Source organism: Salmo salar, chromosome 26 (genome assembly GCF_965601325.2).
Source record: "Salmo salar chromosome 26, fSalSal1, whole genome shotgun sequence".
Taxonomy (NCBI): Eukaryota; Metazoa; Chordata; class Actinopteri; order Salmoniformes; family Salmonidae; genus Salmo; species Salmo salar.
In genome coordinates this window covers 44,424,139-44,438,357 of record NC_138316.1, presented here as the reverse complement: position 1 = coordinate 44,438,357, position 14,219 = coordinate 44,424,139, and the positions used below count along the sequence as shown (strand labels likewise).

The 14,219-nt window shown below is 45.2% G+C and overlaps 1 protein-coding gene across 1 annotated transcript; it reads left to right on the top strand.

Moving 5' to 3' along the window:
* Nucleotides 1-402: 402 nt before the first annotated feature.
* Nucleotides 403-4,767, top strand: chst1 (carbohydrate (keratan sulfate Gal-6) sulfotransferase 1). The gene is given in 2 exon segments (NM_001173753.1): nucleotides 403-663; nucleotides 2,966-4,767. A coding segment is annotated over 1 exon segment (1,278 nt). The 5' UTR covers nucleotides 403-663; nucleotides 2,966-3,014; the 3' UTR covers nucleotides 4,293-4,767.
* The last annotated feature ends 9,452 nt before the right edge of the window (nucleotides 4,768-14,219 follow it).

Sequence of the window (14,219 nt, the reverse complement as noted above, 5' to 3'; positions counted from 1 at the left end):
TCCTCTACTTCCAGCTTATACATACTATATACTTAACATCTTAATATCTTATTTGAAAAGCAAATATCTCCTCTAGTTTCTGAAATAATCTCGTACCCTAATCTAAATAAACAACAGGCCCAGGGGGGGCCAATAACAGGGTAATTGTGGCCATTGCGTACATTCTGACAAGTGTTGTTGATGGGTTAAAAACCTGACTATGTCTGCGTTTGAATTTGAGTGAGTGAGTGAGAGAGAGCGAGAGAGAGAGAGACAGGGCGAGAGGGGCGTTTGGGGGTGGTCCAGACATTCAGTCCATGTGTAGCCTACCTCACACGCACACAGCCTCCACGCATCAGTTGAAAGAAACCTGACTGCGCGACGGATGCAGCGCACGAAGCTCCTGGTGTTCCACATCTTTCATTTGAATCAGTTATTTTTTCCGTGTAGGGTGTTTCCCTACACTATTCTGTTTTGTAAATGGTTTCTTAAGTGTGAATACTCATGGATCTATTACGCACGGATATTCCACTTATTTCTCCGCTATCCCGATGGCAGAAGCGGGAGCGTACCGTGGATACTGCTTTAGTAGAAACCAGACCGGTTGTCTGTGATTGGAAAAATCGCACGGCTGCTACTTTTCTTTGCGATTGACGGCAGTCCTTAAACACAGCCGTCAATAAGGTAACTAGGCTATCCTGTGGAAACAGACGTGTTCGATGTTTCCATTATATTATGCGATCTAATTGCAGCAGGGTAGGTTCATTTAAAACATGTACCAATATGTGGATAAAGTTATTGTTTTACAAATATTCAATCCATGCCTTCCATTATGTTTGGTTGGTTGGTTGTGGTGCATGACATGTTTATATTTAGTGTATATGCATAAGAGAAGCTTACCCTGCGTCCCCGCGCGCACAAACGGACACACACCGTTAGCTCTGTCGGTAGACATTACTTGCCAGTCGCATGCTGTTTAAAGCGTCGCTTTTCTACAGGTGGCGCAATTATTCTAACCACATAGTGGCAAAGCGGTGTTTAATGCGTTGTTACAATTATAATAGTCTATGCTCTCTTATCGTGTTCTGATTTCTTATGAGATTGGGCCACTGCTCAATCAGCAATCCACTTGAGTCTGTCAGAGGAATAACCTGGGCTATAGGTATCCCTATCTACAAAATAAATAAACAAACAGATGCTTAGGCCTACCATTCATTGGACTTATTTAGCTTACATTTAATGTCCTACATTTCTCAGTGTTCTGTAGTGATATGGGATAGAGGGAGCATTGGGATATTTTGGTATTAAAAGTTCATTTAGGCCTATAGTTGGAATAAAGTCGTCGGATTTTAAAACTGTATTTTTTCAGCGTTTGGGTTTTAGTTCCCAGTGTAACAATGTGAATTCGGTTGAGGTGGAATCAGAGCAGAACTGAGCGCTCTGAAAGAGTAGCTGGAGCTGATGATGATGAATGTTGATTGTAGTGACTGACTACCGTTCAGAGCATCACATTTCTGTACAGAAATACAACGGCATTTATCCTACATAATGTATCACTGCCACACAAAGCCTTTTGAATTGTCATGTTAATTCATTTTTTTTTATGGATTCCCCCTTTATGTGACATTAATTCAAACCGTAAAACGTTGTGCAACTGTGGATGGTTTACATGTCTTTGTGAATGATATTCTGCACTCACCTCCACACAGACATATTCTTTCAATTACAAAAGCTAGCTGGTCAGAGAAACAATTCATTTTGATTTATATTTCTGGCTACTTGATCCTCTCTCTCTCTCCCTCTCTCTCTCTCTCAACCCATGCCTTTAGGGCAGAGATTAGTGGAGGGTGAACTAACGGTACATTAGTGATTGAGCATTCAGTGGACATAAGAGACTTTTGATATCAGCTTATTCAGTAGAAGCAACAAGCCACAACAGAGGGAAAGCCATGTGACGCATCGCTGGAGGTCACATAGAAAGCAGAGCCACATAATACACTGCACTGACACATGATACACTGCACTGACACATGATACACTGCACTGACACATGATACACTGCACTGACACATAATACACTGCACTGACACATGATACACTGCACTGACACATAATACACTGCACTGACACATAATACACTGCACTGACACATGATACACTGCACTGACACAGAATACACTGCACTGACACAGAATACACTGCACTGACACATAATACACTGCACTGACACAGAATACACTGCACTGACACATAATACACTGCACTGACACAGAACACACTGCACTGACACAGAATACACTGCACTGACACAGAATACACTGCACTGACACAGAATACACTGCACTGACACATAATACACTGCACTGCCACAGAATACACTGCACTGACACATAATACACTGCACTGACACAGAATACAGTGCACTGACACAGAATACACTGCACTGACACATGATACACTGCACTGACACATAATACACTGCACTGACACATAATACACTGCACTGACACATGATACACTGCACTGACACAGAATACACTGCACTGACACAGAATACACTGCACTTACACAGAATACACTGCACTGACACATAATACACTGCACTGACACAGAATACACTGCACTGACACAGAATACACTGCACTGACACATAACACACTGCACTGACACAGAATACACTGCACTGACACAGAATACACTGCACTGACACATAATACACTGCATTGACACATAATACACTGCACTGACACAGAACACTGCAGTGACACAGAACACACTGCACTGACACATCAAACTGAGGCTCTAAATAAATCAGGCTGGTCTTCAAGTTCACACTTGATACATGCATCATTACATAACTTGTATAGACTTCACAGCAACTGTTCCAAGTGCAGTTCTTTATTAGAGGCTATAGTACAATGATATGCATCAATAGCAGGGTTAGTCCATTGTTCTCTAGTGTAACCATTATTTCCTTCCACCTCAGGTATATGACTTGGCTCTGACCCGCGGCGTCTAAATGAAGTGGCCCAGCCATGCAATGTTCCTGGAAGGCAGTGATCCTGCTGGCCTTGGCCTCCATTGCCATCCAGTACACCGCCATCCGGACTCTCACCTCCAAGCCCTTCCAGCTCTGCCCCGTGCCAAGCCCCCAGAACTGTGGCCTCCTAGGAGGCCCCGAGACAGAGTCCCCCATGGAGGGGCGGGCCGGCTGCGACGACTACCCCTACTTCAGCTTCAACACCTCCCGTAAGACCCACATCATGGTGCTGGCTACAACGCGCAGCGGCTCCTCCTTCGTGGGCCAGCTGCTCAACCAGCATGCTGACATCTTCTACCTATTTGAGCCCCTCTACCATGTCCAGACCACGCTGATCCCTCGGCTATCTCACAGCCGCAACGCAGCCGACCGCAGGGTGATGCTGGGTGCCAGTCGCGATCTCCTGCGGAGCCTCTACGGCTGCGATCTCTATTTCCTAGAGAGCTACATTAAGCCGGCGCCAGCCAACCACACCACGGACAAGCTGTTCCGCAGAGGGGCCAGCCGTGCGCTATGCTCGCAGCCCGTGTGTGACGCCTTTGGACCCACCGACGCCAATGTAGAGGAGGGTGACTGCGTCAAGAAGTGCGCCGCCCTCAACATGACCCTGGCGGCCGATGCCTGCCGCGAGAAGCGGCATGTGGCAATCAAGGTTGTGCGTGTGCCGGAGATCGGGGACCTGCGGGCGCTGGTGGAGGATCCACGGCTGAACATCAAGGTTATCCAGTTGGTGCGCGACCCTCGCGGGATCCTGTCATCGCGGATCGAGACTTTCCGGGACACCTACCGTCTGTGGAGGATTTGGAGGGCCACAGGGCGGAGGCCCTACAACCTGGACCTCAGCCAGCTGACGGTGGTTTGTGAGGACTTCCTCGGCTCTGTGTCCACAGGGCTCAGTCACCCCCACTGGCTCAAAGGGAAGTATATGCTGGTGCGTTACGAGGATCTGTCCAGGAACCCTCTGCTGAAGACCATGGAGATATATGACTTCCTGGGTCTGTCAATGGACAAGAGCGTGGAGGAATGGATACAGACCAACACTAGGGGCAGCACCGAGCTGTCGGCTAAACACAAGTACGGTACGGTGAGAGACTCAGCAGCCAACGCCGAGAGCTGGCGCTTGAAACTGTCCTACGACATGGTGGAGTACACGCAGGCCACGTGTCAGAAGGTTCTACATCAGCTGGGCTATAAGGCAGTAAAGTCAGCGGAGGAACTGAAAAACATGTCACTCTCACTCGTGCAGGACAAAACTTTTGTACCTTTTTCGTAACGAAGATAGTTCCTGGATGACTATTTTTTGATATATTTATAAATGTTGCCTTATAATTTTCATGGGTTATGTTTGTGTTTTTGTCTTTGATTTCAAATTTGCACTACAACTTAAAAATTCTTAAAGTCATCTGAGGGTGGGAGTTCATGTGTTGATTTAGGAACAGCACAAAATGTTTGATTTAAAGAACAAAGCTAGAGTAAAACACCAGTTTACAAATGTAAATTCAACTCCCAAGGATTTCATAATGAAGACCATTGACTTTTACTTTCAGCCGTCTAAACTAAATGCAAAGCGCCGTCCTCATAGATTTCCTGTATGCCAGCTGTTGCATCAACACACACAGTGAATGTTGCCATTCCGTCTAAGGGGTGACTGAGTCGGCGTAGCAGGAGGACAACAGACTTTTGTAGGACTGGACAACATTGGACTGGACAAGACCAACTGTGCAATAAATAGTGAATGTTGCACTCAACCTTTACCAGGATCGTCTTTCTGTCAAGGGGAACGGGGAATACTGGTGACAGGGTGTCACACAACGCAGAGTAATAGCCCATGATACCTACACCCCCCCCTGAGTAAAGGGCTTAAATCCCACAGGAAGGGGTATGAATGTTTCATCACAGCATCAGGCGTTCAGGATCTCTAACCATCTGTTCCTAACAAAGTCATGAATACTAACCCAGCATCCATAGCAGGAACAAGAGGAAATGGCACAATTGGGTCCATGGGGGGTGTTTTTTCCATTGGTGACCAATAAACAGCACTTAGGAAACATTCCTAAACCCAGTCAGAGGTAAAGGCATTAGCGTTACATCACACCCCTGGCCGCCGCAGTATCTGGGGCAGATTTGTATAAGCATTTTCCTCAATGGAATGTTAGCATCTGTTGAGAGGGATTAAAACGTAGAACGTTAAGGTAAAACAAAACAGAGAATTATTATGAATTGAAGACATATTTTCATCTTATGTTTTTAAGCATAGTCTTCCATTCCTTTCAGAGAAAACTGCAAGCAAATCACTCATGACCAAATCTAACTCTGACTCCCTTGGCTCTTTAATGTATTTAGAAACAATGCTATACTGAATAGTGAAGGATGTGAATGTCCAGGTCAAAGTGAACTTTAGGGACAGTGTGGACTGTGATTTCTATCCGTTTACCCAGAACAGATAACGCTGTATATGGGACATCACACACTCTGTGGCTCATCAGTATTGGTGGCTGGGCGTCCATTGAGATGCAGAACACAAGGCTGTGATCCTACTCTGGTCCGGGGATGGAAGCACACACTCCCACTCTCGCTCTCTGTCTCACTCTCCCACTCTGTCTCACCCTCTGTATCACTTTCCCACTCTATCTCTCTCTCACTCTCTGTCTCATTCTCCCACTCTCCCACTCCCGCTCTCTGTCTCACTCTCCCACTCTGTCGCTCTCTCTCTGTCTCACCCTCTGTATCACTTTCCCACTCTAACTCTCTCTCGCTCTCTGTCTCACTCTCCCACTCTCTGTCGCTCTCTCTCTGTCTCACTCTCCCACTCTCCCACTCTGTCTTACTCTCCCACTCTCCCACTCCCGCTCTCTTTCTCACTCTATCACTCTCTGTCGCTCTCTCTCTGTCTCACTCTCTGTATCACTTTCCCACTCTAACTCTCTCTCACTCTCTGTCTCATTCTCCCACTCTCCCACTCCCGCTCTCTGTCTCACTCTCTGTATCACTTTCCCACTCTAACTCTCTCTCACTCTCTGTCTCATTCTCCCACTCTCCCACTCCCGCTCTCTGTCTCACTCTCTGTATCACTTTCCCACTCTAACTCTCTCCCGCTCTCTGTCTCACTCTCTCACTCTCTGTCGCTCTCTCTCTGTCTCACTCTCCCACTCTCCCACTCTGTCTCACTCTCCCACTCTCCCATTCCCGCTCTCTGTCTCACTCTCTCACTCTCTGTCGCTCTCTCTCTGTCTCACTCTCCCACTTTCCCACTCTAACTCTCTCTCGCTCTCTGTCTCATTCTCCCACTCTCTGTCGCTCTCTCTCTGTCTCATCCTCTGTATCACTTTCCCACTCTGTCTCATTCTCCCACTCTCCCACTCCCGCTCTCTGTCTCACTCTCTCACTCTCTGTCGCTCTCTCTCTGTCTCACTTTCCCACTCTGTCTCACTCTCCCACTCTCACACTCTGTATCACTTTCCCACTCTCTCTGTCTCACTCTCTCTCTCTCTGTCTCACTCTCCCACTCTTCCACTCTCCCCCTCTCACTCTCGCTCTCTCTCTCCCACTCTCCCACTCTCGCTCTGTGTCTCACTCTGTCTCGCGCTCTCTCTCTCGCTCTTTGTCTCACTCTCTCACTCTCCCTCTCTGTCTCTCTCTCTGTCTATCTCTCTCTCTCTCACACACACACACACACATCCACACACACCCTCTGTTCTATTTCTCTCTATTTCCCTTTATCAGTCTTCTACTGGCTTTTACTTTCTCTCTCCATCTCCCTCCCACTGTCTCACACAGCAGTCCCAGGAGACATGTGTTCCTCTATACAGCTTATTCTCTCTCTTCCTATAGTTTCTGTCTCCTCGAAGTACATATGGTTTCTATTTTCTTAAATGATTGACTGATTTCTACTGGAAATATTCCGTAGTTATTTGAAGAGGTGGGAAAGCTTTTCAAGTGTCTCCTAGTGTCTGTGTGTGTGTGTGTGTGTGTGTGTGTGTGTGTGTGTGTGTGTGTGTGTGTGTGTGTGTGTGTGTGTGTGCACCAAAATTAACACAAGCTGACCCTTGACCTGCCCGTCAAGCAAAAAACAACACATGGTCATCCTCCTACATAGTTTTGGAGAAAATATTGTATACAATACACAATATTTTCTCCACAGCATCTCCAATAGCCTAACAGCAACACCTCAGAGCTGTGAGTGTATTGTAACCAAATCAGATGCTGGCAATGATCAAACAAACTTCTCTATTTTAGTGTTGAAGCAGATTATGATTATGCCTGCCCTATTTTCTTTGAGCAGAAGCTGCTGGGAGAGGCGTATTAATACGCCTGACCTTAGCCCAGAGTTCAGGGCCTGCTCTCCATGTGTTCTGCGCCGTGCGTGAGCTACTGAGCCGTCGTGATGTTTATTGTGTCCCTGGGCAGAACATATGGCTCACAAACCCACTAAAAGAAAATAGACCAAATCCCTTCACAGCTTTCATTCCTATCCACACTTAATTCTATCCAATATGAGGCACTTGAAGGCCCCGTATACGAGCACTGGCTGTGACTGTGAAGTGATCAGCTCAGCTGCCATGGGGCTTTGCTCGGTGTACTGTGTACAATACATCGCCTGGGGGTGAATGCTTGTCACCGCTCCTAAGGGAGGCTTTGGTCATGTGGCCTTGTGTACTAGCAAAAAGTAAAAAGCATGAGTTTACTCATACGCCTTGTGTACACTCCTCAGATGGAAGAGAGAGAACTACGGTACAGGGAAGGTCTCTATAAAGGAGGGATACCAGATGTACGTTCTTTAATCTAGAAGGATTTTCAATATTGTATAACCAGGTGCAAAAGTTTAGGGGTTATGGTGGAGTGACTGAGACATTCTGTTGGCTACTCCTGCGTTCTGGAACGTTCACCATTTTCTTCAACAGCTGAGTTTACCTGTTGACTGATGACATGTACAACCGATGATGAGGCACTGACAGTTCCCGCTGCAATGCCGTGCTTTGTGCAGCCATGACGAAGCACTGACAGTTCCCGCTGCGATGCCGTGCTTTGTGCAGCCATGCGTCACACTCGTGGCTACGCTTGTCATAATTACACATGAAAACATAATTGAAATATTTCTCAATCCAACATTATATTTAGTGTCCAGTCCACTCCAATAGAGTCTTTATATCCCATGGTCCAGCAAGGGAAGTTGTCTCGTGGTTAGAGCAATGTAGCTTTCCAGTCAGACAGTAAAGTGTGTGTGTGTGTGTGCGTGTGTGCGTGCGTGGGTGTGTGTGTGTGTGCACATGTGTGTGTGTGTGTGTGCGTGCGTGTGTGTGTGTGTGCGCGTGTGCGTGTGTGTGTTTGTGTACACGTGTCTGTGTCTGTGCAGCCGGAATGATTGATTCTGCTGCCCCACTGACGCCTGAGTGTCTGCTGTGCTATATCCTCACCTGTCCTCACGCTGTGAATGTCCTACAGCAACGATCACCAACCTTTACAACCAAGTCCAGATCACTTTCTGAATCCAGATCACTTTCTGAATCCAGATCACTTTCTGAGTCCAGATCACTTTCTGAGTCCAGATCACTTTCTGAGTCCAGATCACTTTCTGAGTCCAGATCACTTTCTGAGTCAAGATCTTTATTTAAGTATAAGCCTATGCAACATTAAACAATTACAAACAGTTCTGTAGCAATGAGGTTTGTGCAGTAGTGTATAGGGTATAGGCCCAATACATTATCACTGCATATTGGATATGCTTGAATTGTCCTGCCAATGTTGTTCTTCTCAGACCATTTTGACATTGTTTTAAAATGTTAGGTATATGATCACACTGGTAATAGATCATTTGTTGTATTATTTGTGAGTCCCAGCTGAGTGAGCATAATCATTAGCTTTTTTTTACTAGACTGATGGCCTTCATCTGTCTGAGGGGAGGGAGGGAGCAGCGGTGAGGCTGCCTCTTACCCGACTCACCGTCCCTCCTCTCTCCCTCCCTCTGCTGAGAAAAGGGGACGCAGTCTTCCAGCTGATGGGGAAACTCATGCACCAGTTCATGTTGTTACTCCTATGACCAGAGAAAGTATTCCTCAATATTAAAAAAGAGACAAGCAGATAATAATAGAAACTCAAGCTTATGGGAACACTTTTCTATACTCCATTACAGCTCAGTGCTGGATGTAGCATGGAAGTAGGGATAACGGCCATTTTATGGCTATAAAGGTGTTGAACAAAGTGTTTACAGTGATGAATAACATCTTAATCATGAACTCACTCATAAAAACAGCAGCTCTTTGCTGTATTCGTTGAGTCTCTCTCTAGTCGGGATTTTAAAAGTTTTGAAATCTTACATTTTCAAATGAGCTATCTGAATGGCCAGGTGAAGTTCTACCTTCAGACTCATAAAATGGTTCAAAATAGTACCACTTTGCCTTCCCGGAGCTGGACTGCTGAATCAAGTGCATCTACCCCCATTTCCTGCAGCAACAGGAAATGTGAATTATTATATGGATTATAATTAATGGACATTTTTAGTAAGGTTTAGTAGGGGCTGATTCATTTTTCATTAGGGCAAATCAAGTCTGACATTCTAAAGTGTAAATTACAAACTTGGGAAGCCTTTTTAAACCTTGAATACACTACACGTTTGCATTTCTTGCTGTGCAGGAAAATTCTCAGCAACAAAAGAGTGATCAAATGAATATCCTACATCTGTGTTCAAATAAAGGCTTTGCCACTTAAAATAACATGCCACAGGGGTTTTCGCATTTAAGAAGATTGTTTAACCATTTTGATGACTCCTGCAACATTGTTGGTGTGGTGTTGATGGGTGGAAACTGGCACCGAGAGTAGCTTTATAGTAGTAACTCTACTAATATAAGGATCTAGGGAAAAATATTGTCTAAGCAACAACACAAAGAACTGTAACTGTTGTATCAGTGTGTTATGTTATTGCAGTACCAGTACTTACCCCAGTAAACCAAGAACATCCCTAAGACATTACATAATATCCTCTCATAATAAGTTCTAGTTCAGTTAGTTTACCATAAAGTTCCTTAAACATTTCATTCCAAAAAAATGTTTTTACTATCAAAATGTAGTTTCAAATAAAAACCTTTTTCAACTCATAAATCCTAGGAAGGTTGTGGTTGATAAAAGAGTGTATAAAACATTGTGCCAAACAGCCAGTATAAAACACACAGGCCAAGGAAAAGTCTAATCAGATGGATCCTACGCCCGCATAGCTGATGTTTTGGCTGTGTCAGGGGGGTGGAACTGCGTTGGAGCTGTCAGCTGCTTTTGTGATCATTGTCACGAAGCCACACTTGTCCCACTCGCGTTAGAAGTTCAGAGTGAGAAAGTGTAGGTTAAATAGAAATAATTACACTGAAATTATCAGGAATCAATGTAAGACCCAAGTGCAGACTGTGTGAACTAACAATGTTTATTGTAACAACAGGAGCAGGCAAATGACAGGTCAAGGCAGGCAGGGGTCGATAATCCAGAGTAGGAGCAAAGGTACAGGACGACAGGCAGGCTCAGGGTCAGAGACAAGCAGTGGTCAGGCAGGCGGGTACAGGGTCAGGACAGGCAGAGTGGTCAGGCGGGCGGGTACAGGGTCAGGACAGGCAGAGTGGACAGGCGGGCGGGTACAGGGTCAGGGACAGGCAGATTGGTCAGGCAGGCGGGTACAGGGTCAGGGACAGGCAGAGTGGTCAGGCAGGCGGGTACAGGGTCAGGGACAGGCAGATTGGTCAGTCAGGCGGGTACAGGGTCAGGGACAGGCAGAGTGGTCAGGCAGGCGGGTACAGGGTCAGGGACAGGCAGAGTGGTCAGGCAGGCGGGTACAGGGTCAGGGACAGGCAGAGTGGTCAGGTAGGTGGGTACAGGGTCAGGGACAGGCAGATTGGTCAGTCAGGCGGGTACAGGGTCAGGGACAGGCAGAGTGGTCAGGCAGGCGGGTACAGGGTCAGGACAGGCAAGAGTCAAAAACAAGGAGGACGAGAAAAAGAGAGGCTGGGAAAAGACAGGCGCTGACAGGACAAATGCTGGTAAACTTGACAAACAAGATGAACTGGCACTGACAGACAGAAAACACAGGTATAAATACAGATGGGGATAATGGGGAAGATGGGCGACAGCTGGAGGGGGGTGGAGACAATCACAAAGACAGGTGAAACAGATCAGGGTGTGACAGAAATTGAAAAAATTATTAAACAAAATATAGGATTTCTATCATCGGGATGGAGCTGTAGATTACATATGTCATTCTAATGGAGGTGTAGATTACATCTATCATCCTAATGGAGGTGTAGATTACATCTGTCATCCTAATGGAGGTGTAGATTACATCTGTCATCCTAATGGTGGTGTAGATTACATCCGTCATCCTAATGGAGGTGTAGATTACATCTGTCATCCTAATGGAGGTGTAGATTACATCTGTCATCCTAATGGAGGTGTAGATTACATCTATCATCCTAATGGAGGTGTAGATTACATCTGTCATCCTAATGGAGGTGTAGATTACATCTGTCATCCTAATGGAGGTGTAGATTACATCTGTCATCCTAATGGAGGTGTAGATTACATCTGTCATCCTAATGGAGGTGTAGATTACATCTGTCATCCTAATGGAGGTGTAGATTACATCTGTCATCTTAATGGAGGTGTAGATTACATCCGTCATCCTAATGGAGGTGTAGATTACATCTGTCATCCTAACGGAGGTGTAGATTACATCTATCATCCTAATGGAGGTGTAGATTACATCTATCATCCTAACGGAGGTGTAGATTACATCTGTCATCCTAATGGAGGTGTAGATTACATCTGTCATCCTAATGGAGGTGTAGATTACATCTATCATCCTAATGGAGGTGTAGATTAAATCTATCATCCTAATGGAGGTGTAGATTACATCTGTCATCCTAATGGAGGTGTAGATTACATCTGTCATCCTAATGGAGGTGTAGATTACATCTGTCATCCTAGTGGAGGTGTAGATTACATCTATCATCCTAATGGAGGTGTAGATTACATCTATCATCCTAATGGAGGTGTAGATTACATCTGTCATCCTAATGGAGGTGTAGATTACATCTGTCATCCTAATGGTGGTGTAGATTACATCCGTCATCCTAATGGAGGTGTAGATTACATCTGTCATCCTAATGGAGGTGTAGATTACATCTGTCATCCTAATGGAGGTGTAGATTACATCTATCATCCTAATGGAGGTGTAGATTACATCTGTCATCCTAATGGAGGTGTAGATTACATCTGTCATCCTAATGGAGGTGTAGATTACATCTGTCATCCTAATGGAGGTGTAGATTACATCTGTCATCTTAATGGAGGTGTAGATTACATCCGTCATCCTAATGGAGGTGTAGATTACATCTGTCATCCTAATGGAGGTGTAGATTACATCTATAATCCTAATGGAGGTGTAGATTACATAAATCATCCTAATGGAGGTGTAGATTACATCTGTCATCCTAATGGAGGTGTAGATTACATATGTCATCCTAATGGAGGTGTAGATTACATCTGTCATCCTAATGGAGGTGTAGATTACATCTGTCATCCTAATGGAGGTGTAGATTACATATGTCATCCTAATGGAGGTGTAGATTACATATGTCATCCTAATGGAGGTGTAGATTACATCTGTCATCCTAATGGAGGTGTAGATTACAACTATAATCCTGATGGAGGTGTAGATTACATATGTCATCCTAATGGAGGTGTAGATTACAACTATAATCCTGATGGAGGTGTAGATTACATCTGTCATCCTAATGGAGGTGTAGATTACATATGTCATCCTAATGGAGGTGTAGATTACATATGTCATCCTAATGGAGGTGTAGATTACATCTGTCATCCTAATGGAGGTGTAGATTACAACTATAATCCTGATGGAGGTGTAGATTACATATGTCATCCTAATGGAGGTGTAGATTACATATGTCATCCTAATGGAGGTGTAGATCTGATTGAATCAGGCCCCAAGTGCTTGTCCTGTGTTCAAATCTGTGTTCCACTAATGCACACTCACAGGTTCCTTCCTCTGTCCTGAAAGAACCTTGTTTTCTGCTCTGAAGAGATGCCCCCTTAACCGTGAATAACCCTCGTCTATTTTTCACCAGAGAGAGATGGAGAAAACACTGTGAGTAAAAGCTCCATGTGTTAGCAGTGTGACTGTAATCTGTGGTGTGTGTGTGTGTGTGTGTGTGTGTGTGTGTGTGTGTGTGTGTGTGTGTGTGTGTGTGTGTGTGTGTGTGTGTGTGTGTGTGTGTGTGTGTGTGTGTGTGTGTGTGTGTGTGTGTGTGTGTGTGTGTGTGTGTGTATATATGTTAAAATAGGTATGCTAACACAGAAAGGGTTGGCATGGAAACTGTCCCTCTGTAGGTTTAAACTGGGATCAGAGACTAATGCTGGCAAGGACAAGCACAGTGTAGCTGAACACATACACACTGAGGAGCCATTGATGCAATAATGTGCCTTGGGAACCGGGTTTAGGTGTTTGTGTGTGTGTGTGTGTGTGTGTGTGTGTGTGTGTGTGTGTGTGTGTGTGTGTGTGTGTGTGTGTGTGTGTGTGTGTGTGTGTGTGTGTGTGTGTGTGTGTGTGTGTGTGTGTGTGTGTGCTGTCCAGGGAAAACATAGAAACACAGTGACTGGTCAGTGCAGGCTTTACGTTACTGTTGTGAGCTGTGGCCATCTCGCTCTGACACCATTTGATCAAATTTCCCATCGCTGGAATGCAGTTGTACAATGGGATACACACACACACACACACACACACACACACACACACACACACACACACACACACACACACACACACACACAGGATTGGCCTGCATATGTGGCAAAGTAATCATGAATACGTTCTGGATGAAAATGAAAATACAGCAATTAAAATGCACATGCAGCTAGTGTAGTCACAGCAGAGTCCAATAGCCACAGTAGGCTACATGAACACAAAGCTAGTGTAGTCACAGCAGAGTCCAATAGCCACAGTAGGCTACATGAACACAAAGCTAGTGTAGTCACAGCAGAGTCCAATAGCCACAGTAGGCTACGTGAACACAAAGCTAGTGTAGTCACAGCAGAGTCCAATAGCCACAGTAGGCTATGTGAACACAAAGCTAGTGTAGTCACAGCAGAGTCCAATAGCCACAGTAGGCTACGTGAACACAAAGCTAGTGTAGTCACAGCAGAGTCCAAT